Genomic DNA, 24,058 nt, shown 5'->3' with positions numbered 1-24,058 from the left:
AATTGTGAAAGTTTCTAATCGAAATATAATCTACTTTGAAAAAGCTTTAATTTCAGAGTTGTGTATTTCTACTTTGCAGTATATAATACTTGTAACACATAAATGTTTAGATGTTAAATGACATTTGATATAAAATATATTCGTTTTTAAGTATTTCCTCACAAGGAATCTTCAAAATTATTCCCATAAATATATTTTACATATTCCCATAAATATTAGACTTTTTATTCTTTTTAAACTTCAAAACACTAAAAATAAATAAATAATGCTTACATGAACTTCCATTAATAACACCAAAAGGCAAGAGGTTTATCAGCCAGCTTTAACCCTATCAAGGTTAAAGTTATCAAGATACACATTTGCAAAATTAAGCAAAAACTTAAACTCACATACATATATAAGTTCTGTAAACATAAGGAAACAAATGTGATAGATGCTGTTATTTCACGCATTCCAAGGTTACTGGTAACCACACTTTCTATGGTCTTTCTTGGCTATATGAATATATCTGTTCAATAACCTGTAATATTAAAACTAAACAGAAGTAGCCATGCAAATTACAACTGAGGTACAAAAACATAACGCTGGATAGATGGAGAGAGTTGTTTTATATTCATAGGATAAGCAGCCAAGGAATTGATCCTGTTTCAGTTCAACAAACATCTATCAAATGCCAGCAGCTACTAGACGCCAGCAGTTACTCCAGGCACTTATAATATTTCCAAAATGAATACATAAAAATGTCTGTCCTTGAGTGGCTTACAGTAGGGAAAGGCAATTGCAACTATTCTTCTCCTAAACACTAGGAGCTGACCAATTAAATGTGATTTAGGTAGGTAACAGAAGGGTTACCTACACATAGGTTTCACCACACTTAAAAGATGGTTCAACACAATGTAATTATTTTGAAATATAGTCAATTACTAAAACATATGACATCATGACTCAAGCTGTATTTGTGAGTCTGATCACAGAAATCGGGAATTTAACTCACATATATTTACAGATCCCCCAACACTCAGAAGCTGAAAGAGTCAATGAATACTAAGTAGTGATTTTTACTTTAATGCAACCAGGAGACTCAGAGAAACTTTTATCACCCAGTGGAATACAGAGGGTTTCAACTTCATCCCATCTCTAGTAGCACTACCACTGATTACCACAATTACCATTCACTATCAGCTCAAATGCCAACTCTCCGATCTGTCTCATGTTAGGCAGCGAACTTTAAATAGATAAAATCCCAACCCTTTGCTGCTCAGCCTCAGTTCCAATCACTGAAATATGCCTAATTAATTCCTAAACCTAATTCTATGCCTTTTATCTTTTCCTAGATGTTTCCCAAAGAAAAAGTATAGGTCAAGGTAAAAGAGATATTTTGAAGCTCCTTCTTTATTATCTATTCTGACAATAAGATAATTGGTTTTATGACTTTTAAAATATATGAAGTGCTCATATAACTATTAGCAAACTGTCAGGCAATCCTGAAAACTGGTAAGAAAAATGCCGACAACAATAACAAAACAATAAGCACAAAAAGGAATAAAAGAGCCAATACACATATAAAAGGTGCAAAGTCTATCTACTGGTCAAAATATGTAAAAAAGTAATAATAATAGTAAAAATTATAACAATAATAGCAGTTAGAATTTATTATGCTCTTTCTTTATGTGTGAATATAAAGACTTACCAATTAATTAATCAACCAATTAGATAAAAAACTACCCAGGAAAACAGGAAAAGTTTCAAAGAGGACATGATAAGTGAGCTGGTCCCTCATGGATGCAAATTCACTAGGCAAAGCCTGGGGGTAAGGGCAACACTCAAAGGTGGAGAAGAGGACAAGGCAATAATAACATTTACAAAAACACCAAAATATGAATCCAGTTTCTATTCTACGAGCGGAACCATTTCTATTCTGAAGTGCATAATAGGGGCGCCTGGGTGGCGCAGTCGTTAAAGCGTCTGCCTTCGGCTCAGGGCGTGATCCTGGCGATCCGGGATCGAGTCCCACATCAGGCTCTTCCGCTGTGAGCCTGCTTCTTCCTCTCCCACTCCCCCTGCTGTGTTCCCTCTCTCGCTGGCTGTCTCTCTGTCACATAAATAAATAAAATCTTTAAAAAAAAAAATAAATAAATAAAGTGCATAATAAGGGGTGCCTGGGTGGCACAGTCATTGAGTGTCTGCCTTCGGCTCAGGGCGTGATCCCAGTGTTCTGGGATCGAGCCCCACATCAGGTTCCTCCGCTGGGAGCCTGCTTCTTCCTCCCCCACTCCCCCTGCTTGTGTTCTCTCTCTCTCTCTGGCTATCTCTGTCAAATAAATAAATAAAATCTTTAAAAATAAATAAATAAATAAAGTGCATAATAAAAGTGACAAGTTATGAAACTGTACAAAGAGGGAGGTAGACATAAACAGCATTACACTTCAAGCAAAACAGATTAAATGTTTTTTAAAAGGTATGTAACTTAATCAGATTTGTTTTTCCTGTACCTTTATTTTTCAAGGAAACATCTGATCAAAACCAGATAGCAACTGATAATTAAAAATCAGCAATACTTCATCCTTAATGAGATATCTTCCAAAGACAAGCACAATTCTACAAAAAGACATTACTTAGGTGGTCTTCCAAAAGTCATTCCTTTTAAATCAAAAATGAAAAGAAACTGCCAACCTAGAATTCTTTACCCAGTAATTACATCATTCAAAAAATGAAGTGAAATAACATTTTCACTTATGGCCATCGTACCCACATAAAAGCACTAAAGGACATGTTCTTCAAGCAACTGAGAAATGCAGAAAAGAATAAAGAACAATAAAAAGCATAAACACTGATAATATAAACAGTAAGAATATCTTGTGCTGTTTAAAATGTATTAAATAGGTGCATTAAATTAATAAGTTAAAAGAAACAACAAAGCATATAACAAAAAAGCAAAAGAGCATATAACTCTAAAAAAAAAAGGTCCCCAAACCCTTAGGAAAAAATTGATTGTTCTGTGACCATGAAAACAATTTATTACTAGAGTGAGTTTTAACAGATCAAGGACAACTGTTTCACTGGTCACATTTTTAAAAGCCAGCCAATTAATCGATAACAGCCACACCGCTGAAATTCACTCCAGTGATCATTCCTATAAAATGATCAAATATTTACAATGTCCAGGCATTTAAAAAAAAAAAAAAAGGAAAGACACATATCTTATATTGCTAATCCTCCCAACAGTGGTACTCTTTTCTGATAATACATAAATGAAAGAAAAGTAGGATACAAATATTCTTGAGATGTAACAAGAGCTGTTATCAAGGCAACATCCAGGGACTATACACCCACGGCTCCTGATCCTATCTAGTGCTGCTCTAAGTTCTTTTTCATATCTGGGAATTGGACTGTTCCACACTACCCCACACCCAAGGATAACTGTTCTGTGAGAATAACAAACTATTCCAAATGTGTGACTCCCCAGTATATTCAGTGGATTCTGTCTTCCAAAAAAAGAACGTGAATGGGGTAAAATATTCCCTTTGATAACGGGTAAAGGAGCTTCCTGAGGATAATGATTCATTCATATCCGTATTTTAGAACTACAGTATACCTTCACAGTTTGTAATTATTGGCAACAAGATAAAATGAAGTACTTCAATCAAGTATTTCCTATCTATTCACAAAGGTAACATTAACATCTAAAATCAAGAAAACAAGATTTTCCATTTCATACACTTTTACTTCGTATTTCTAATACTTGATAATTTTAAATACCAAATGCCCTGAGTTTAGCCCTGAAATGATTTTAAAACACTCCTCTAACTGGAGTATAATTATTTTCAATTAATGCGTTGTTCTGACACTCAAGAATCATCTGATTTACATAAATGCTAGTTAAGCACCATAGAAATCCTAAACTATATAATTAGAATGTCACAAATCACTTACTTCATTCTGTCAAAACAGGGATTATTTTAACTTCTATTTCACTTCTTTTGAAAGAAATCCTATTTACTTTATTTTCTCTAACAGAAAAAAAAATTAGTAGGATAAACTTACAACGTACTTCCCCAATCAAACTTTAAAATGATTCTGGTTAACCACAAATTGACTCAAGTAGTTAAGTATTTTTCTGAATGTATTTTACTGAAATATGTCTGACAACATAAAATAATGCCATATAGTAATTAGGTTACTATTCTACAGAATTACAAATTATTTCACTGATTCAGTCTTACTCATTCACAGATAAAAAGGTCACTTTTGTCCTTATAAATTATCCAAGTAAACTAGATGCACTTCTAGCATAAATTAAACAATTTTGTTAATAGCTCTTTTACTTAGGATTAAAGCATAACCATAAAAAGGTGTTATTAAATAACACATTTCACTAACTTAATCCGATTTGTTTAACACACACACACACACACACACACAAAATCATGAGCTAGCTTTATCATTTTCAAACATCCTGACAATACTTGGGAAAATAAAGGCAAAAATTGTTTTTCAATTATTTTTTAAAATTCAGAAACATAAAACTTCAATTGTTTACCAGCCATAGATTATAACACAGAAAACCTAAGGAAATATCATAAATATTATGAACTTTAAATAAAATTCTAGCCATAACTTACATACTGATTCCAAACGAAGAAGTGGAATACCATGGTAGATTCTCAGTGACTTACCAAAAATCTCCTAACAAATAAATTAAACAATCATATGACTCTTGAGTTTGCCACACAAAAATATATGGCTGATTCTCACACCTCATACTAGATCCTTTTACACTGTAAAACCTTTTCTTTTTTCACACTGATATTTTCTTTGTAACAAAATACTACCCAGTCAAATTCTAAAGTATGAATCTTTAGAAATGAGATTAGCAAAACAATTTAAAAATACTTACCGTCTTGTTTCGTAATCTAATTATGTCCGAGACAGAGCCAGCGCCACAGTACTCCATAACAATCCAGAGGTCTGTGTTCTTAAAATAACTGCCATAGTACTTTACAACATATGGGCTAAAGAAAAATATATAGACAATTAAACTTAGTTAATTCCCAAAGAAAATTATTTCTTAATCCCAATACAAAGTATTTTCAACATTTCATACTATTCCAATAAGTAAACTTAATGAGTAAATATCTATTATACATCAAATTGTCTATATGTAGGGTTCACCAACTGTGCATAATTAGGCTTTAATTCATGGATGAAATTTAACAGGATTACAAAGCAGAAGAGGCCCAAATGCTTTGAGTGATTCCCAAGAAAATAAGTCTTTGTTTTGGCAAAGGACTTAGTATATAACATAAGGAACAAATGAAAATATTTTAACTAAAGCATTTTAAATATAAATCTTTAAGGGAGCTTGCATTTAGTCAAATAATAATACTCAACTTTAAAATACTCTATAATTCAATGAAACCAAAAAAATTATTTTTAATTCTCTTTTATTTGGGCCTTTAAAATTCCAGAGATTAAAAAAGAAAATTCCAGAGATAAGTAATTACAACTATTTTTGCTTTAAATTCAGATAATTAAAATTAACAATTTAAAATATTTCTGAAGTTTTATGACTTCCAGAGCAGAATAAACTATGTTTATATCCTAATTGTTTTTAGGAAGACTTAGAAAGGGACAAATAGTCACATGTTTATTTATTTAATATTTAATATTTACTTAATATTTATAAAGGGCAAGCTGTATACACTGATATGTAAAACATCTTGCCCAACTCAAAGAGGAAGAGTATCCATATTCCCAGAATACATAAAAAATTAAAACAAGGTAGCATAAACTACATAGTAGACAGCTTAAATGCTACAAGAACTAAAATAAGGAAATGTTAGAGCCAGCAGAAAGAACTTGTAGAAAGGGAGGGATTTGAACTACGAAAGAAAGATTAAAACTTCAAAATACGGGTTGGAGGAGAAGAAGATTCTAGAAAAAAGAGGCCATGAGCAAAGGCACAAAATAGAAAGGAAAAAACCAAGAATGGCATGTTTAGAGGACAATTAGTTCAATAGACATTTTTATCCAGTAGCAGTTATCATGAAAAGTGGCAGCTATGTAAAATATAAAGACACAAGAACAAAATGAGCAAAAAATAATAATAAATGGAAAGTATTACAAAAGATGACATTAAGAGACCACCAAAACAAGAGGTCAAAAGAAGACAGTCAGGGAAGACTTCTCAGTAGAGCCTTTAATTTTAGCCAAGTCATCAAGTCAAGGGTAGAGCAGATTGGTTGAAACTTAAGGGCTTAAACTAAAAAGGAAGCTACAAGGCTAGAATCCAATCCTGTTTTATCCTTCTGCTCATTACCTCTGTACAGACTTGCTTCCTAACTGGCCTCCTTGTCATAGTTTTCTCCCCCATTCTAATCTACGTTTCATATAGTTGACAAGGTTACCTTTCTTTAAAACAAAAGTAAAAAACTGATCATATTGCTCTCCCATTAAAAACAAAAACAAAAACAAAAAAAACCTCCAGTGGCTCTCCATTATACCAAAAGGAAAAGATCTTAACTGCTTCATATCACATAAAAGACCTTCCCAAGTCTACCTTTCTACCCATATCTCTCGCTACTCCGCAACTCATACCTTAAATTTGCAGACATACTCAACTTTGGTAGGTGCTGAGAATGGGAAGTAAATATCAGGAGTTCCTAAGTGTTCACTGAACCACTGAAGAAAAGTGCTTGTTTACAAACAAATGAAACTAATCTACACACCCAAAACTTAAACTTATGGGAAACATAAAAAAACCCTTCTTTACATATACTTCTTTGGGGTATGAGTGCCTGTGTAGAAACCTTTACAGAGAGTACTGCTCTCACACATGGCTATGCATCAGAAACACTTGTGACCCAGGTCCCACACCTTAGGGGTTCTAATTCAGTAGGTCTTTTAAAAGCCCTATGGGTGACTCTGATATAGACCCACAGTTAAACCCCACTCCAGGAGAAGAGCCTTCAAAGAGCTTCTTTAAATATTAATGTTCTCCTTCAAAATTTTGAAAGTATTAAGTGACAATGATTTCAATTATATTCACTGAAAAGCACACAGAAAACATGTATTTTATCTTGCAATACACTGGAGTAATCAGCAGTTCTAAGGGTAGGATTGACAGCCCTTATGAAAATTAGGGACTCTAACTTGGGCAGCTACCTGGAAAAGCAACTGTCTCTCTCTTTAGGGGTGAGTAAGAGAACGACTTTGGGGACAGGTAAAATTCTCTTCAAAAAATACTTTGTGGTCCATTCTAATACACAATCAAGTACACGGATCAAGGTCCAACAGTTCTATATCATAAAACATGGCCTCGATAATTGTAACCTAGAAAAGTATTCAAGCAGATAGGGCTGAACAGTCACATTAAGGACACATACCTGAATATAGTTTCTGTCATTCATTCAACATTCATTCATTGACCCTCTGCTAACGCCAGATGTTCAATATGCAGTGGTAAACCACACAAACACAAGTCTGATTCTCAAAGAGCACACACCAGCATGAAATACACTGGTATTAGAGAAGTAAACCCACAGATAAATACAATTACTAACTGTGGTTTAAAAGGGGGGGGCACTGCCATGAGATAAACTGGCTGAGACTTTATTTTGTACTCATCATTTCTCCAATAAAATGTTCTTAGTTCATATGAAAAAATGGAATAACAGCCACATTCCATGGTAGTCCCTGACTTAGGAAGCACTAGAGTATATGGAAAAACTTTGAAAATAGACAGGGGTGAGCTTTAACAACAAAATATCCCCCCTCCATTGAATGGCTATAGATTACAATTTAGATTTGGAAAAGAAAAAATGCTTAACCACCAAGGTTTATATAGAATAGTGGCCTACAATTGGTCATCCTCTGATAGGTTCTACATCAATACTACTTTTACAATTTTAAAGCACTTACAATATCTTGTAATTACTTTGCCACTGACTTTTATCTGCCTCCCCCAGAAGAAAAGAAGCTTCATGAAGTTTGGTGCCAATCTGGCTTGCTCTCTATTTTATCCTCAGTACCTCCCTTCTTATATGTACAAAAGAAAGCAGTGAATAAGTTCATTCACTGAAGATTATTCAACAAATGAATAATCACAGAAAAATTAACAGAAGGGACCTAATGTAGGGCTTCCCAAAAGAATAACATTTAAGGTAAGATTCAAAGGTTGGCTAGAAGTTAACCAGATAAAGAGCATCCAGGCACCAACAACTTTCTGTGCAAAGGCCCTGAGGAGAGAAAGAGCAAATCATTCTCAAGAAATTGAAAGATGACTGTGCCTAGAATAAAGTGAGTGAAGACTGCAGTTGAATACAATGTAGCTGCAGCTGGAGGCAGGAGCCTGATAATGAAGTGCCTCAAAACCAAGGTAAGGAAATTGGGCTTTACTACATATGTAAAAGAAGACCTGAGAAGAATTTTAAGCAGAGCAATAACATGACCTAGTTTATACTTTTAAGATTTCTCTGGCTGCTGCATCAAAGCTAGATGGCAGGAAAACAAATACGGACACAGGTAGAACAATTAGAAGACCATGTTGATCTATACATGCTAGAGACTGTATTGAGCCTATCTTTTTATTTTCTGTACTTGTGATACTTTGACATCTGAGACCTGCTGACAAGGCCTCCACTGTCCCTCTCAGGATTAGCTCATTCCTAGAGATAGAACCTGTGAGTTCTATGCAATCAAACCAATCAGAAGTCCATACCCAATCAAACCAATCAAATCAGAAGTCCATACCCCCAACCACCTCCAGGGTCACTATTTGTATCTCATTCCTAGAGATAGAACCTGTGAGTTCTATGCAATCAAACCAATCAGAAGTCCATACCCAATCAAACCAATCAAATCAGAAGTCCATACCCCCAACCACCTCCAGGGTCACTATTTCCCTAACCTCATCAACCCAGAGCCAAACACCAGACAATGAGGGACTGCCCTACACCCCAGAGCCCACTGAAATTCGAACTAACCAATCCTAAACCTGTTTACCCTATCTCATCCATTCCTCCCCAGAGAACTACATTAAGGGCTCTTGTCCATATTTTCTGCTTTCTCCCTCTGCCTCCTAACTGACCCTGGAGCTTCCCTGTATAAGCCTTCCCTCCCCTTCTCACCCACTCTTGCATGGCAGGCTCGCATCTCTTGGGATCTGTAAGTATAACAATTTATTTCACCGTACCCAAACAATAATAAAACCTACATTTGTAAAAAAGAGATGTGGTGAATTGGAGTAGGAGTAAAAGAAATAGAAAAGAGAACAAATTCAAGAGATTTTGCAAGGTAAATTCAACAGAATTTGGTAATGATATAGACTGGCAAGCTAGGAGACAGTAAGCAAGTCTTCTGTGTTTTATTCACTGTGCTTCCCCTTCAACTGCACACTGAATATAAATTTAAGACTGGCAAATGAAGATTAAAATTTAAAGCTGTATTTTTAAAAAATTACATACACAAATACAAATATGCTCAGTGAGTACAAGACCTGGGATTGCTAACTCAGGCTGTTTCCACTGACATAGACATCATTCATTCAAATTCATTCATCATTCACTCATGTATCATTTTAAAATGATTGACGTTCACTGAATAACATATATGGCCTAATGGTAGAAGCTAGGGAGAAAAACAGGTGGACTTTAGCAACAAGAAAAGCCAGTTGAGGCAATGGGGAACCCTGAAGAAGTTTACGCAAGAAAATGATACAATCAAATAGCATTTAAAGAGGATTATCACATGCAAACTGTCAGGGGCCAAAGGTGACACTGTTCATTTCAACTGGCAAGTTAACTAACTGTACAGTTATTTAGATAGCCTAACATCTGTTTTTTAACCACATGTTGATTCTTAAACTCTAGAGAGGAGGCAGCATTTCCTTCAAGACCCAAGCTCTGTGTTATTTATATAATTTTAAGCAACACACAAAACTTTAATTCAGCCGTAATTCCTAAGAATCTTGACTAAGCTGCTATATGGACTTACAGGACATATGAGAACCCAGCAATTCTGTCTATTTTTGGCACTGCTAAGTAGTTCAATATGACTTAGGAAATTCCATTGGGTGGAGGGACAAGGAAGACACAAGTCAAATTACTGCACACAGCAGGAAGCAAAGGTGAAACTGGGGTGACAATCAAGAGCCATGTTCCACTCCTTTCTCCTGTGCCACCTTCCACCGCTTCCTTCTCCTGTCCCCTGTATTCATTTCCCTTCCCCTCTTCAACACCTTCAACCCAGTGAAACAACCTATCATCTTCTCCAACTTTTTTGAAGAGGAGGGGGTGCTCCCTCTCATTCCGTGCCTAATGACCACATCCTTTCCATTCCTGTCTCCTTTTCACACCTTTTCTACACCGTTTATCCTGCCAGTCTTTCGCCAGTATAGCAATTCAAGATAGAAACAGTATAAAATGAGAAGTGAGAAAAACCAGAGAGAAAAATGGAAGAAGCACTACAAACTCTCGTCTATTTGCACCTTATATAAACACTACTTGTGGTACAAATTATTTGCTGTGAATCGTTACATTTAAGCTTCTTATGGAAATTCAAATGTTAATTTTTACCGCCTAGAAGGTAATTAACATTTTTATACTATGTTGAATTTCATCTTAATTGAAGATAACCACGTATTACTAAAGGTATTTTTTAATATATTTTTAGAGGTTTAGGTTCACAGCAAAATGCGGTGAAAGATAGAGAGATTTCCCATATACTCCCTGCCCCCACACATGCATAGCATCCCCCTTCATAAACACCCACCTTCTGAGCGGTACATTTGAAACAACTGAGAACTCTAATCTATACTGACACATCATACACAGTAGTTTCACTACCCTAAAAATCCTCTGTGCTCCACCTATTCATCCTTCCCACCCTCCTAACCCCTAGAAACCACTGAGCCTTTTTTTGTCCCCATAGTTTTGTCTTTTCCAGAAAGTCATATAGTGGGAATCATACAGTATGTAGCCTTTTCTGATTGGCCTCTTTCACTTAGTAATATGCATTTAAGTTTCCTCTCTGTCCCTTCATGGTTTGATAGCTCATTTCCTTTCAGGGCTGAAAAGTATTCCGTTGTCTGGACGTACCACAGTTTATTTATGCACTCACCTACTGAAGGACATCTTGGTTGCTTCCAAGTTTTTGGTAATTATTAATAAAGTTGCTACAAACATCCATGTGCAGGTTTTTATGTGAACATAAGTTTTCAACTCCTTTGGGTAAACACCAAGAAGTATGACTGCTGGATCATATGGCTAAGAGTATGTTTAGTTTTACATGAAACCGACCAAACGGACTTCAAAACTGGCTGTACTATTCTGCATTGTCGCCAGCAATGAATGGAAGTTCCTTCTGCTCCACGTCCTCACCAGGGTTTGGTGTAGTCAGTGTTCCAGATTTGGGCCATTTGAATAGGTATGTAGTGGTATCTCACTGTTGTTTTAATCTGTATTTCTCTGATGACACAGGATGTGAAACATCTTTTCATGTGCTTATTTGCCATCTGCGAATCTTCACTGGTAAGGTCTCTCTTAAGGTCTTTGGCCCATTTTTTTAATTGGGTTGTTTGTATTCTTAAGTTTTAAGGATTCTTTGTATATTTTGGATAACGGTCCTTAACAGATACATCTTTTGCAAACATTTTTTAAGTCTTCCCATTATAAGCATGTGATAATTAAAATACTAAGAAATGGCTATTTTTCACTACATAAGTTTCATTAACATCCTTCTACCATCTTAATAGTGTTCTAAACTTAATGGAGTAACACAATCCTTTTACAAAGGCAATATGAATATTCTATGAAAACTGAACTGTTCCCAATATAAACCTAAATAACAGCAATTCATTTCTTGGCCCATCCAAAAATGAATACACATATACAAGAATTGATACAAATTGCCAAAATTCATCACAAATCCTTCAATATGGTGATTTTCAAACTTTTTGGGGGCCCTCACTTTTTGAAGGCCCTCACTAATAATGTTTAAATGGAATTTTACTCAGAAACATCAGCAAATAGAACAGGCAGGAGAGGGATGACACTGGTAGAAGCCTCTGAGCAGACCAGCTAAAAATGTGCTATTCCCAACACACGAATCCCCTCTCCTCTTTGCCTCCCCAAATCTAAGTCATCCAAAGTCACTCAGTTTGGGTATGACCTCCCTGGGGTAGCTTTCCCTGAATCTCCAATGGTGAGATGTTAGATATGTCTTCCAACCTACAGAGTTCCCCGTATTTACCTCATCACAGCTTTTACCACACTATTAAAGCAGCACGTCCAGTCATCTGCCTCTTCCATCTGACTGAAAGTCCCTCTAAAGTCTAAGACTCATTCATTGTTATATCTCCCATGAGCAACACATAAAGGCTGCCCTCGGCAGTATGTACTCTATATATATTAGCTGAATGAATAAATAAGTGAATAAATGTGTCCCTTGATGTATGTGGTAACAACACATTTCTCTTGGTTTATATATGAGAAGCTCCTTGAGGAGTGTAAGGACCAGGAATATAGCGGCTGTGTCAACCGTGGCTCCCTCGGATCCACGTTACCTAGCACACAGTATTCCCAAGTATTACTGACCAGTGCCTGCCTCCACCCCAAGCAATGCCTTGAGAGTGCTTCAGTTTGAACTTCTGGAATCTTTTCTGTAGATCTTACTTTCTTCAGCACTGGCCCTAGAGTCAGCAAATGTGGGTTCTTATAGCATCCCAGTCCCTAACTAGTTGTGTGATCCTGGACAATTCACATAATATCTCTAGATCTCATTTTCTGTACCTGTAAAATAGTTCCAAAACATGTTTTAGTACCAGGAGCCTTTTTCTCAAATAAAATTTTAGAATGAGTCCCAATATAGAAAAAAGATAAAAGCAATGACTGCAGTCTCTCATTCTGCTCAATTCTTCACTGTTTGAGGAAAATACCCCCACCTCCTTAGAGCAGAGTACATTTGCAAAACTCTAAACTAATAGAGATCTAGTCTAGCATTAACATTCTATGATTTATATACTCAACAAATATTTATTAAATGTCCACTCTGTGCCAAGCACTGGACTAGACACAAAAGATTCTATAATAAACAATGCAGATGGGCTTCCTCAAATATTTATGTCAAAACGCAGTATTAAACACATGTTTAATATTTACTAAAATGAACAAAAAAAATTTAAACACCGTCTGGTCTCTTTTTGGAGTATAGAAAGCAAGACAATTTGCCAAGTGCTCAACTAGCTGAATAGACTTTATTTCAATTTCAGAAATGCAAATCTCATTTTCTCTAACCAAATTCCACTGCTGTAAGTGGGAATTTTTCAATTTGTATTGTTTTCTTGCAAATCATTTTTATGTCAGTTTCCCAATAACACATCTACACTAACACTAGTAATTCATAGCTAAAATGTAACGCTTGTTCCCATCGTTTCCCAGTTTATTTTTCACTTGCCCTATCTTTTAGCACCTTTAGGATCTTTTATCCTACTAATTTTTCTGATCCTTCACTATTTCATATGAATAGTGAATCTGAAAGTGAAATCCAAAAGGCATGAGCCATTTTTTACCAGTAATTGTTTCACCCATCTATTTATTTGATTCAACAAATATTTGAGACATCCCCACTATGTACCAAGCATTCTGCTATAAAGCGTTACAACATTTCTAGAAACGTATTCACATTTTCTTCCCCTTTTATCCTTTCCTTTTCTTTCCCCTTAGTAGTTTAAAGTATATAACAACAACGACCAGATTTCCCTATGGCTTCCTTAACCTATAATGCCCTTTCATATTCCTTACACATACCATATCCATTCACATTCACTCAATAAAAAAAGTACAGTGCTAGGCATTGCATATATGGTAAGAGATATGATTCCTTTTCTCAGGGAATGAAGGGAAGGATAAAGATAGTGAAGACATTTCAGAAGGAGAATCTCTAAGACTGTGTCATCAGAAGTACCAGAAAAAGAAACAAAGACGTTTCTCAGTTTTGCTGTGTAAAGACTAAGTAGGTGATGATGCCATGAACAGAACAGGAATTTGAGAGGCTTCTCTGCAACAATTAAAAATTTGATCTAAGAATGTTAAATGTAAAGTTCCTTCTAGATATTGCCCAGCTGAGTTGCCCAGACAAGAATCAGTAATACTTGTATTTGAATAACCACTATGCGGCAAGGTCCAAGGGCACTATGTAAGACATAATCCCAAATTCACAGAATTTAAGTCAGCTGACAGAGAATGCAAGTAAACATGTGCTTAAAAGAGAAACACAGGTAAGAGAGAAGACTGGAAGCATAGGCATAAATATGAAGGATCTTATATGCCATCCTTAGGAGACTGGATCTATCCAGGCAATGGGACACTTAAGGTTTTAAACTGAGAATGGCTTGATTAGGTTTGCATTTTAGAATGATCACTCTAACTTCATGGCAGAAAATGAGTTGGAGGAGTCAAAAATGAAAGCCAAGTGAACCAACAAGAAGCCAAGAAAGAAATATGAGCAAGAGCTGATAGGTCCTAAGATGTACCAAGGTTAGAGGAAGATATGTATAATAGGTAATATCTGAGACCCTGCCTTTCCTAGAGCACACTCAATTAAAATCTCTAGAGGACAACACTAGTCCCTAAACTACATTTAACCATAATAATAAAGTAGTAATAGCAACACACAAGTATTAAGTACCTGATGGGCTCAACACTACTCTGTGCTCAATCTTTCCTTTTCTACATCAAACTGTGGGAACCACATTCTTATCAAATTACCAAATTAATAGCAAGGTCTGGGAAAACTTCGGAATTACATATTTTGATCTGGGAGCTGAGGAATGTATTATTTTTTTCCAAACCACTTGAATTTCCAGGTACACAGCCTTTATGAAAAATATATAATATATTCTAAATATATAGCATAAAATTTAAAAAAGCAAAACTAAATAGACTCAAGAAACAAAGTTCCTCTAGGATTATTCAGTCACCTCATTAGCCAAAGGACTTATAATATACGGATGTTATACGCTTTTGGAAGGGAACGTTTTTTTCATAGATCTCTTACTAACAGGGACCTGACTGGATAAGGGGTGACACTGTGTCCAGACTCCCCTAAGTCATCAGCTGTAAGACACCATGTGACTCAATCAATTTTGATGAATAAAACGTAAGCTGATGGTTTCTGGGAAAGCCCTTTTCTGCTTTTTCCCACTTCCTCCTGCCTGGAACATAAACATAAGGCTGGAGCAAGAGCAGCCCTCTTATAACCATGAGATAATAAGCATGCAGACAAAGAGCACATATTAAGGACAGCACAGTGTAAGAAAAGAAGCCTGAAACAACTGTCACTTTGTTGCTGCTACCTGTAGACTTTCTGTAAAAGGAGAGTAATAAAATCTCTTTCCAATTAAGTAACTATAGGCTAAACATAGTCCTAATTTATAAACTCTGCATCCCTGACTGGGCTATTTAATAGGGCATATAAGACCCTTCAGGATCAGCTCTACTTACCCATCCCAAATCATTTCATACCAATCTCTGTCTCAAACCTTCCACTCCAGTAATCCTAAACCTTGTCAGAACAGCACAAACCAGTGTATTGTTTCTCATGTCTCTACCTGTAATTCTCTTTACTCTCTCTTATCCCTCCATTTCTTCACCCAATTTTAATTAACTCTTCCTCAGCATGCCAAGACTTCGTAACTCCTGGCTGGGGGAGATGCCCTGCCTCCTAGCTCTCACATTACCCCCTGCAATAGTCAGTATAGTGACTGTGCTGTATCACAGCGATTTCTTTAAGGATCTGTCTTCCCAATGAGGCTACGGGCTCCTCAAGAAGAAAAACAGTATTTTAGTTCTCTTGGTATTCCTAGATCCTGGCACAGTATCTGGCCCACTGGGAATGCTCAGTAAATGTTTGCTGAATGAATTAGAGTTACTAAAACATGGCCGTTTTTAATTAGTAAAAACAATTATATAAAAAAGACTGTTAAATGATCCTCCTTAACATCAAATAATAATTTCCACCCATAAATTTGCCCCCAAAATGGGAAAACAGCTTGAGTGCTTTATATCACCACATACTGCTTAATAACATCACTTCTGCTTTAGAACTGTTAAGTCCTAAAGACAACCCTACAAAACTATCCTCATGTTCCCTGAAGTAATCGATTAGTCTCACTTCAGATTCAAAGTCAGAAAACTAACCAGATGACAAAAAAATATATTTTCGGGCCGCCTGGGTGGCGCAGTCGTTAAGCATCTGCCTTGGGCTCAGGGCGTGATCCCGGCGTTCTGGGATCAAGCCCCACATCAGGCTCCTCTCCTGGGAGCTGCTTCTTCCTCTCCCACTCCCCCTGCTTGTGTTCCCTCTCTCGCTGGCTGTCTCTCTCTCCCTCAATAAATAAATAAAATCTTAAAAATATATGTATATATTTTTATACATTATTAGCAAAATTCATCAAAATGAAGGTAAATAAAGAAATAAAATCTCTTCATACCTGTCACATTGTTGCATTATGGAAATTTCTTTGATTATTTCCTGAAGATCCGACTCAACAGGTACTTGTTTAATTGCCACGACTTGACCAGATTCCTTATGTATTGCTTTAAATACACTTCCATAAGACCTACAAGAAACCAAGACATTTATTTTTTTCCTTTCAAACATCATAAGTATTAGAGACAAATCTACAAGTTTTTGCATGTAGTCTTTTCCAATTTAAAACACTATTTAATGGTGATAAATCGAAGTAAACAAATAAAATTGAATTATACCTTAGCTTTAATGCTTCAATTACATACTTAAAATCTACTAAAATCATCAAGTTAATATAAAATGATTTGCTTTTTTCTTATGAATGAAAGAAAGAGACTTACAGTTTGTCAACTCAAACAAATGCAGCATTAAGAAGATATAAATGGAAATTAAAAGAATGAAATGTAGAATAAAAACAGCCAAAGTCTCAAGTTAGCAGAAAAGGCTTATCTCACCTTAAGCAAAATCATCCCCAGCATATCAAAGACCCATGCCTGTTCAGACTGTATAAAAACATGTGAAACCCTCAGCTGAGGACCACATCGTACGAAAGCTAGAGAAGCAAGGAATCTGGTTTCCCTTAAGTGACACATCCAAAGTCTCCTCAAACACCCCTCCTCCTCCCCAAGAGCAAGACCACACGCTGACAGGTAAATACCATGAGTAATAGGATCTAATTTCCACTAGCCCAAAAAGCATCTCTGCTACAACTCTCGAAACTTTGCCAAGTAAATATTTATGTGTTTTAAAAAGCAGAAACAATGAGAGAGAGAAGACATATATACTTTGGTATGAATTAGAAAACAAAGTAAACCCTGCTAGCACTTACTGTTCTGACTGTGAGCCAGGTACTAGGACTGGTGTTTCACATGCATTATCAAATTCAACCCTCTCAATCGTGAGGTAAAATACTACCATCACCATTTCCTAAGATGAGGAAACAGAGACTCCAACAGTGGCAACCAACAGGGACAGAATTTAAACATATAAGGATTCCAAAGATCCTATTCTTCTCACTATATCATTTCTACAGAAGAGAAAGAAGAGCAAGCCATTGAAGACATGGAATGTTTCCTAATATTAGAAAGCTATGCAAAATCACTTTCAAATTTATAATCTCTTAAAATAAGTAAAAAATAAGTGATGAAACAGCTACCTTAACACAAGGAATTTTATCCTATCCTATTTCTTTAAACTTTCCAAAGTAATTTAGTTTGATACTCAGAGACACTGTGTGTGTAGTCCTAATTTATACACATACACACACACACACACACACACACACACACACACACATCCCCTTAAAAGTCATGTATGTATGTATACATATATATGTATATAAACCTGCGTGTGTGTATATATATATTCCCTCAAAAGTCCATAAAGAATTCAGTGCTGGATTATCTACCATGAATTAAGCAACACCATCACTCCCTTTTAAAGTTTCATCACAGCAAAAGAGAAGCTGGGAACCACAAATTGTGGTTCCCAAAATTCCTTTCCCTGAATGGATCCCAGTTAAGAGTCTGACAATAAGAATATGCATGAAATCTGAATGGCAAAAAGTTAAGGAGAAACCACCATTCTTCAGATGTAGTTGTAGCAGATGAACCCCCAGGTATGACATATACAGCAGCCTCCTGCTGAGCTTTTGAGAACCACCACACTGCTCCTGCAGAATGAGATAGTTGGCGGGAGCTTCTCAAAGACTCTTAAGGATTCCAGCAGATCCCCAGTGAGCTTTTAAAGAAACAGCCACCTCAGTGTTTCAGGCTGAGATATTCAGTGTTGGCTTCTCTGACCTTCAGTAGCAGATCTGATGACCTTTGCATCTGTGGCCCTTCCATAAGTCATTTGAACTTCTAATTTTATAACAAACTCTCTATACCCAGAGTACATACAGTAGCTTTTCTTTTCTTGACCAAGCCCTGCTACAAATAGTTTTGGGTACAGGAAGTAGTTATAAGGGAAAGAATCTTAAAGATGAGAATCTTGAATTAGTTCTTTCTTAGATCTGAAGATAATAATGACTTCAATGCAAGTTAACAGAATATTGACAGTCTATGGCATTTAGTGGCAAAACAATTATTTATATTAATATCCTTAGCTGCCTGAATTCTACGTAACGCTTTAGAAGACCAAGTGCCTCTAACAGTAGAATGCCATGGCGAGGGGCGCCTGGGTGGCTCAGTTGGTTAAGCATCTGCCTTCAGCTCAGGTCATGATCCCAGGGTCCTGGGATCCAAGTCCTGCATCGAGCCTCACATTTAGCTCCGCATTGAGCCCCACATCAGGCTCCTCCCTCTCCCTCTCCCACTCCCCGTTTGTGCTTGTCCTCACTCACTCTCTGTCAAATAAATAAGTAAAATCTTTTTTAAAAATTTAAAAAAAAAAAGAATGCTATGGTGAAAATAAGAGTATAAATACTGTAGAACAGACTAGCTGCCCTGGCCTACACTGGAAAACTTATGTAACAAATACAACAACCTCAGAGCTTAAACTTACAGCTCAAGACTGAGAACCAGAAAACTTCTGAATGCCCCAAAAGAATTTCTTAATTCTTGTAGGCACAGGGCTGAGACTTCCAAAAACAAACTCAAGGTCTAATCCAACCTGGAAGCTGAATTACTAAATTCACAACATCACCCACTCTATTCTGTTCAAGTTAGGCTTTTAACCATAAAGAGAAGTACCCAGAGAACTGGTAATGGGATATTTAAGTAGATATTTATCTGAGTATCTTGAACCCCCCAAATCCTACCAAGCATCCCTTGCCAACAAAAGCAACCCTATTCCCCAGTCCAAGAAGATGAGACTCACAATGCCTAAAGACTCCATAATCACCTCACCTGAGGCAGTCACTTTTCAGGGGAATGTAAATAAATCCTCCTCCACCACCTGACATTGCTTCCAGTCCAATAACTACACTCAAATCCCCAGATACCAGGAGAATGAACAGAAAATCCGATGCAAGAGCACCTACTATTCATACCAAAAAAGTTACAAGATTTTGTCAGTTTCTAAATCAGCAGAATTCTAAAGAATATATGTGGGAATGGATTCCAAGATTTCCAGCAAGAAAGGAATTCACCGATATGGATGCAAGACCAGAAATTCCAGAGTCTCCAATGTGTTATCTCAAACAGTTGGGAATGTCCCTAACAGTATGCTCAGTTAGTTAACTGAAACCTGGACTCTACAGTGACCTACATAGAAATGCCAGCAATCCTCAGTATACATTAGAGGAAGGAGATTAAAGGTTCAAGTAGATTGAATACTGGAATGGATATATCATATGTGATTTGCTCACCCAACCCCTAACTATCTTCACTGAGAGGATCAAGAGGATACTCCCTTTACTAGCATCATCAGAAGCTCTATAGTGCAGGTCAGGGATGACAACAGTGAAATGGACTCCCCAGTTTTAATGAATGATAGGAACCATAACAAAGTGAAAAGAACTAGCAGCGTCTTTCCACCAGAGATAAGAGGGCACGGTAACCATTATGGGTAGGCAAGTAAGGCTGAATTTTCTTTTTTATACATCTAGGTCTGGATATCAAAGTTATTCTGGCCTCATAAAAATAACTGCAACTTAGCTGTTGTGTTGGTTTTTTTTAGTAAAATGCATATAACATAAAACTCACCATTTTAAACACTTTAAAGTATATTTTCAGTGGCATTTAGTGCATTTTCAATGTTGTATAACCATTACCTGTATCTAGTTCAAAATCATTTGGAATCTGCTTACTGATCTCTACGGATCTATCTATTCTGAATTCTTCATATAAATGGAATCATGTAATAATGTGACTTTCTCTATCTAGCTTCTTTCACTAAACAGAATGTTTTCAAGGTTCATCCATTCTGTAGTACGTGTCAGTACTTCATTCATTTAATGGCTACATAATATTCCATTGTACAGATATATCACACTTTATCCATTCACCAGTTGATGGACATTTCCACATTTGGCTCTTGTGAATACTGGTGCTATGAGCTGGTAGCTTTTTTTTTCCTAAGATTTACTTACTTATTTGAGAGAACGTGTGCGTACACACAAGCAGTGGGAGGGGCAGAGGGAGAGGATGAAAGAGAATCTCCAGCAGACTTCCCACTGAGAGCAGAGCCCAACACGGGGCTCAGTCTCATGACCCTGAAATCATGACCTGAGTTGAAATCAAGATCTAAGGACGCTTAACCAACTGTGCCACCAAGGCGCCCTGAGCTGCTATCTTTTTAATTCATAGACAGATATCTAACTGTCCTTCCATCTTTTCCATGGTAATTGATCTATTTAAGCTTTACCTTCTTCACGGGTCAATTTACACAATTTAAATTTTATTATGAAAGCATCAACTTTTCAATTAGTCAATGAGTTGTCATTAGAGCAGCATACAGTGGTCTCTTAATTCTTCAAATTTTTTTCTCTATCATTGGTTGCATCTTCTTTCTTATTCCAAATCTTCTATTTTTGCTCTTTTTTCTTTAGTCAAAGTCAAAAGAGGTTTAACTATTTTATTGATCTGCTCAAAGAAACTGCTTTTGTATTTATCATTTCTAAATTTTATTTTCTATTTCATTAATTTTAAAATTTTCTTTTATGAATTCTCTCTTCCTAATTTTGTGGTACAATTTATTATTTTTCTAAGTTCATTTATAAGCACTAAGTTCTTTTCTTTTGTTCTTTTTTAGTAATGAAGTTATTTAAGACTAAGTATTTTCCCCTAATTACAGCTTCTCTGGATTCCACAGATATTGGTATGATTTGTTTCTTTTTCATTTTCTAAATAATTGGTAATTTCCTCCTCAATCTATAGGTTACCTCAGATTATGTGTCCTAATTTCCATTAAGTATGGGTTTTATCATATTATAATTATTTTTCTCATTTTAGTAGACTATAATAAAAAATGAGACATGCAAAATCTTTTTTTAGAATTTGTTATTTTTAACCAATGCTCCATGAACATACCAAAAAAAGGAATGCCAAAATATATGCAGTCATTTACAGATATATAATCAAGTTTATTGATTATAATATTTACACCCTCTTTGTCCTTTTTTTCTGTTATTCTTATCCAATTCTGAAAGTGATATATGAGAATCTCCCATTTGAATAAACTTTTATTAGGTTCCCCTGACATTTCTAATAGCTTTCTTCACAAATTTAACTGACCTGGTGACTGACACATATACATTTTATATAAATTATCTTTAAAGTCATTACCTTATGTCCCTCTTCATTCTTTATTTCAATATTAACCCCTCTTTATTCATTCACCTGAGTTTTTTTTTTTTTTAAAGATTTTATTTATTTATGTGACAGAGAGACAGCCAGCGAGAGAGGTAACACAGCAGGGGGAGTGGGAGAGGAAGAAGCAGGCTCATAGCGGAGGAGCCCGATGTGGGACTCGATCCCCGTATGCCGGGATCACGCCCTGAGCCGAAGGCAGACGCTTTAACGACTGCGCTACCCAGGCGCCCCTCACCTGAGATCTTTTAACTTTAACTAATTCCCTGGATATAAATATTGCCACTCCTACTTCTTTTTATTTTTATTTGTATGATTATCTTTCTTATCTGGTATCTCTAATAGGAAATATCCCTACATTTCCACCCTTCGTATTACGCAGGCCTTTTATAAATAGCATATTGCTAGGTTTTGCATTTTAATTTTTATTTATTTATTTTTTTAAGATTTATCCACTTATTTGAGAGAGAGAGAGGGGAGGGGCAAAAGGAAAGGGAAAGAGAAACTCCAAGCAGACTCCTTGCTAAGCACAGAACCCTACACAGGGCCCGATCTCACCACCCTGAGATCCCAACCTGAGTTGAAACCAAGAGTCTGATGCCCAACCAACTGCATGATGCAGGTGCACCATAATGGGAGAACTGACATTAAGTGAAAAATATATTTCATTTTATTCCTTCTAACTTACATTTAGCTTATTACTTCACATTTTTGTTTCTTTTGTTCCTTTTCCTTGTTCTTGCTGGTTTACACCGTTTTAATTCCGTTTGTACCTTTTATTATTTTGAAAGTTCTTCTATACTCTGCCATTTTATTAAAAGTCCCTATATGCTAAAAATGAAACATTATTTTAAACTCAGATTCATAAATTATTTTAAAATCATATCAACTATTCCTCTGCCTGAGATACTCTATTTAAATCTATTATTCATTTTTCCCTAAGTAAAATGAGTCCCAATGTCCTGAAAGATGGCCTTATGTTCATTTGCCTAAAAAGCCAAAATCTTTCAAGCTTATTAATAAGAACACCATACAGAACAAACTAACAAAGTTCTTGCGTGTCACTTTACAACACATTTCCTGCCTTTCTCTTATATATATAAACCCTCCTTCTCTGAAATACAATATTACCAGATCTAAAACAATCCAGTCTTTATAAATCCATATTGATTACTACAAAGTATATTAATTACTACTACTATTCTTTTTTCTTTCTACTTTTACTGAGATAATCTGACATATAACATTTATTAGTTTAAGGTATACAACATAATGATTTATGTATATACTGTAAAATGATTACCATGAGTTTAGTTGACATCTACTAGCTCACAGTTAAAAAAAATTTTTTCTTATGATGAGAATTTTTAAGATCTACTCTCTTAGCAACATTAAAATGTTTAACATACTATTATTAACTAGTCACCATGCTATACATGTACATCCTTGGAACTTACTTATAAGTTTGTATCTTTTGACTACCTTCACCCATTTCCCCCACTTCCCATTATTTCCCCTCTGGCAACCACCAATTTATTCTGTTTCTGTGAGTTTGGCTTCTTAGATTCTACACATAAGTGAGATCATTAGTATTTTACTCTGACTTATTTCATTTTGTATAATACCCTTTTATGACTGAATAATATTCCACTGTATATACAGATCTTCCCTGACTTATAAGGCAGTTATGTCCTGATAAATCCATAGTAAGTCCAAAATATCACAAGAAGGAAATGCATTTAATATATTTAATCTACTGAACATGGTAGCTTAGCCTAGCCCATCTTAAATGTGCTCAGAACACTTAACGCCAGCCTACAGTTGGGTAAAATCATCTAACACAAAGCTCATTTTATAATAAAGTGTTGAATACCTCATGTAATTTGTTGAATACTGTGCTGAAAGGGAAAAACAGAACAGCGGTATAAGTATGAAATGGCTGTAAGTGTATCAACTGTTTACCTTCATTTGCATGGCTGAATAAGAGCTGTGGCTTACTTCTGCTGCCCACCGCCACAAGAAGAGTATCATACTATATAGATCATTAGCCCAGGAAGATTAAAATTCAACATTCAACATACGGTTTCTACTGAATGCATATCACTTTTGCACCATCATAAAGTTGAAAACTCATAAATCAAACCATGTAAGTTGGGACTATGTGTATATACCACATTTTCTTTATCCATTCAACCATCAATGGGACACTTACATTGTTTACGTGTAAATAATGGTGCAGTGAACACAGGTGCAAATATCTCTTCAAGACAGTGACTTTG

At 35.8% G+C, this 24,058-nt stretch overlaps 1 protein-coding gene across 2 annotated transcripts in view; it reads right to left on the bottom strand.

Moving 5' to 3' along the window:
* Positions 1 to 24,058, bottom strand: part of STK3 (serine/threonine kinase 3) — a 269,186-nt gene that overhangs the window by 207,806 nt on the left and 37,322 nt on the right. For both annotated transcript variants that reach the window (XM_045805877.2, XM_045805878.2), the window contains exons 3-4: positions 16,490 to 16,618; positions 4,898 to 5,012 (exon numbers count right to left, since the gene is read on the bottom strand). In XM_045805877.2, the coding sequence (XP_045661833.2) occupies positions 4,898 to 5,012; positions 16,490 to 16,618 (244 nt within the window). The remainder of the gene's footprint in view (positions 1 to 4,897; positions 5,013 to 16,489; positions 16,619 to 24,058) is intronic.

Source organism: Ursus americanus, chromosome 9, assembly GCF_024610735.1.
Source record: "Ursus americanus isolate L20-20 chromosome 9, mUrsAme1.1.p, whole genome shotgun sequence".
In the NCBI taxonomy this organism is placed as follows: Eukaryota; Metazoa; Chordata; class Mammalia; order Carnivora; family Ursidae; genus Ursus; species Ursus americanus.
The sequence above is the reverse complement of the archived record's forward strand: the minus strand, read 5'-3'. Positions and strand labels throughout refer to the sequence as shown.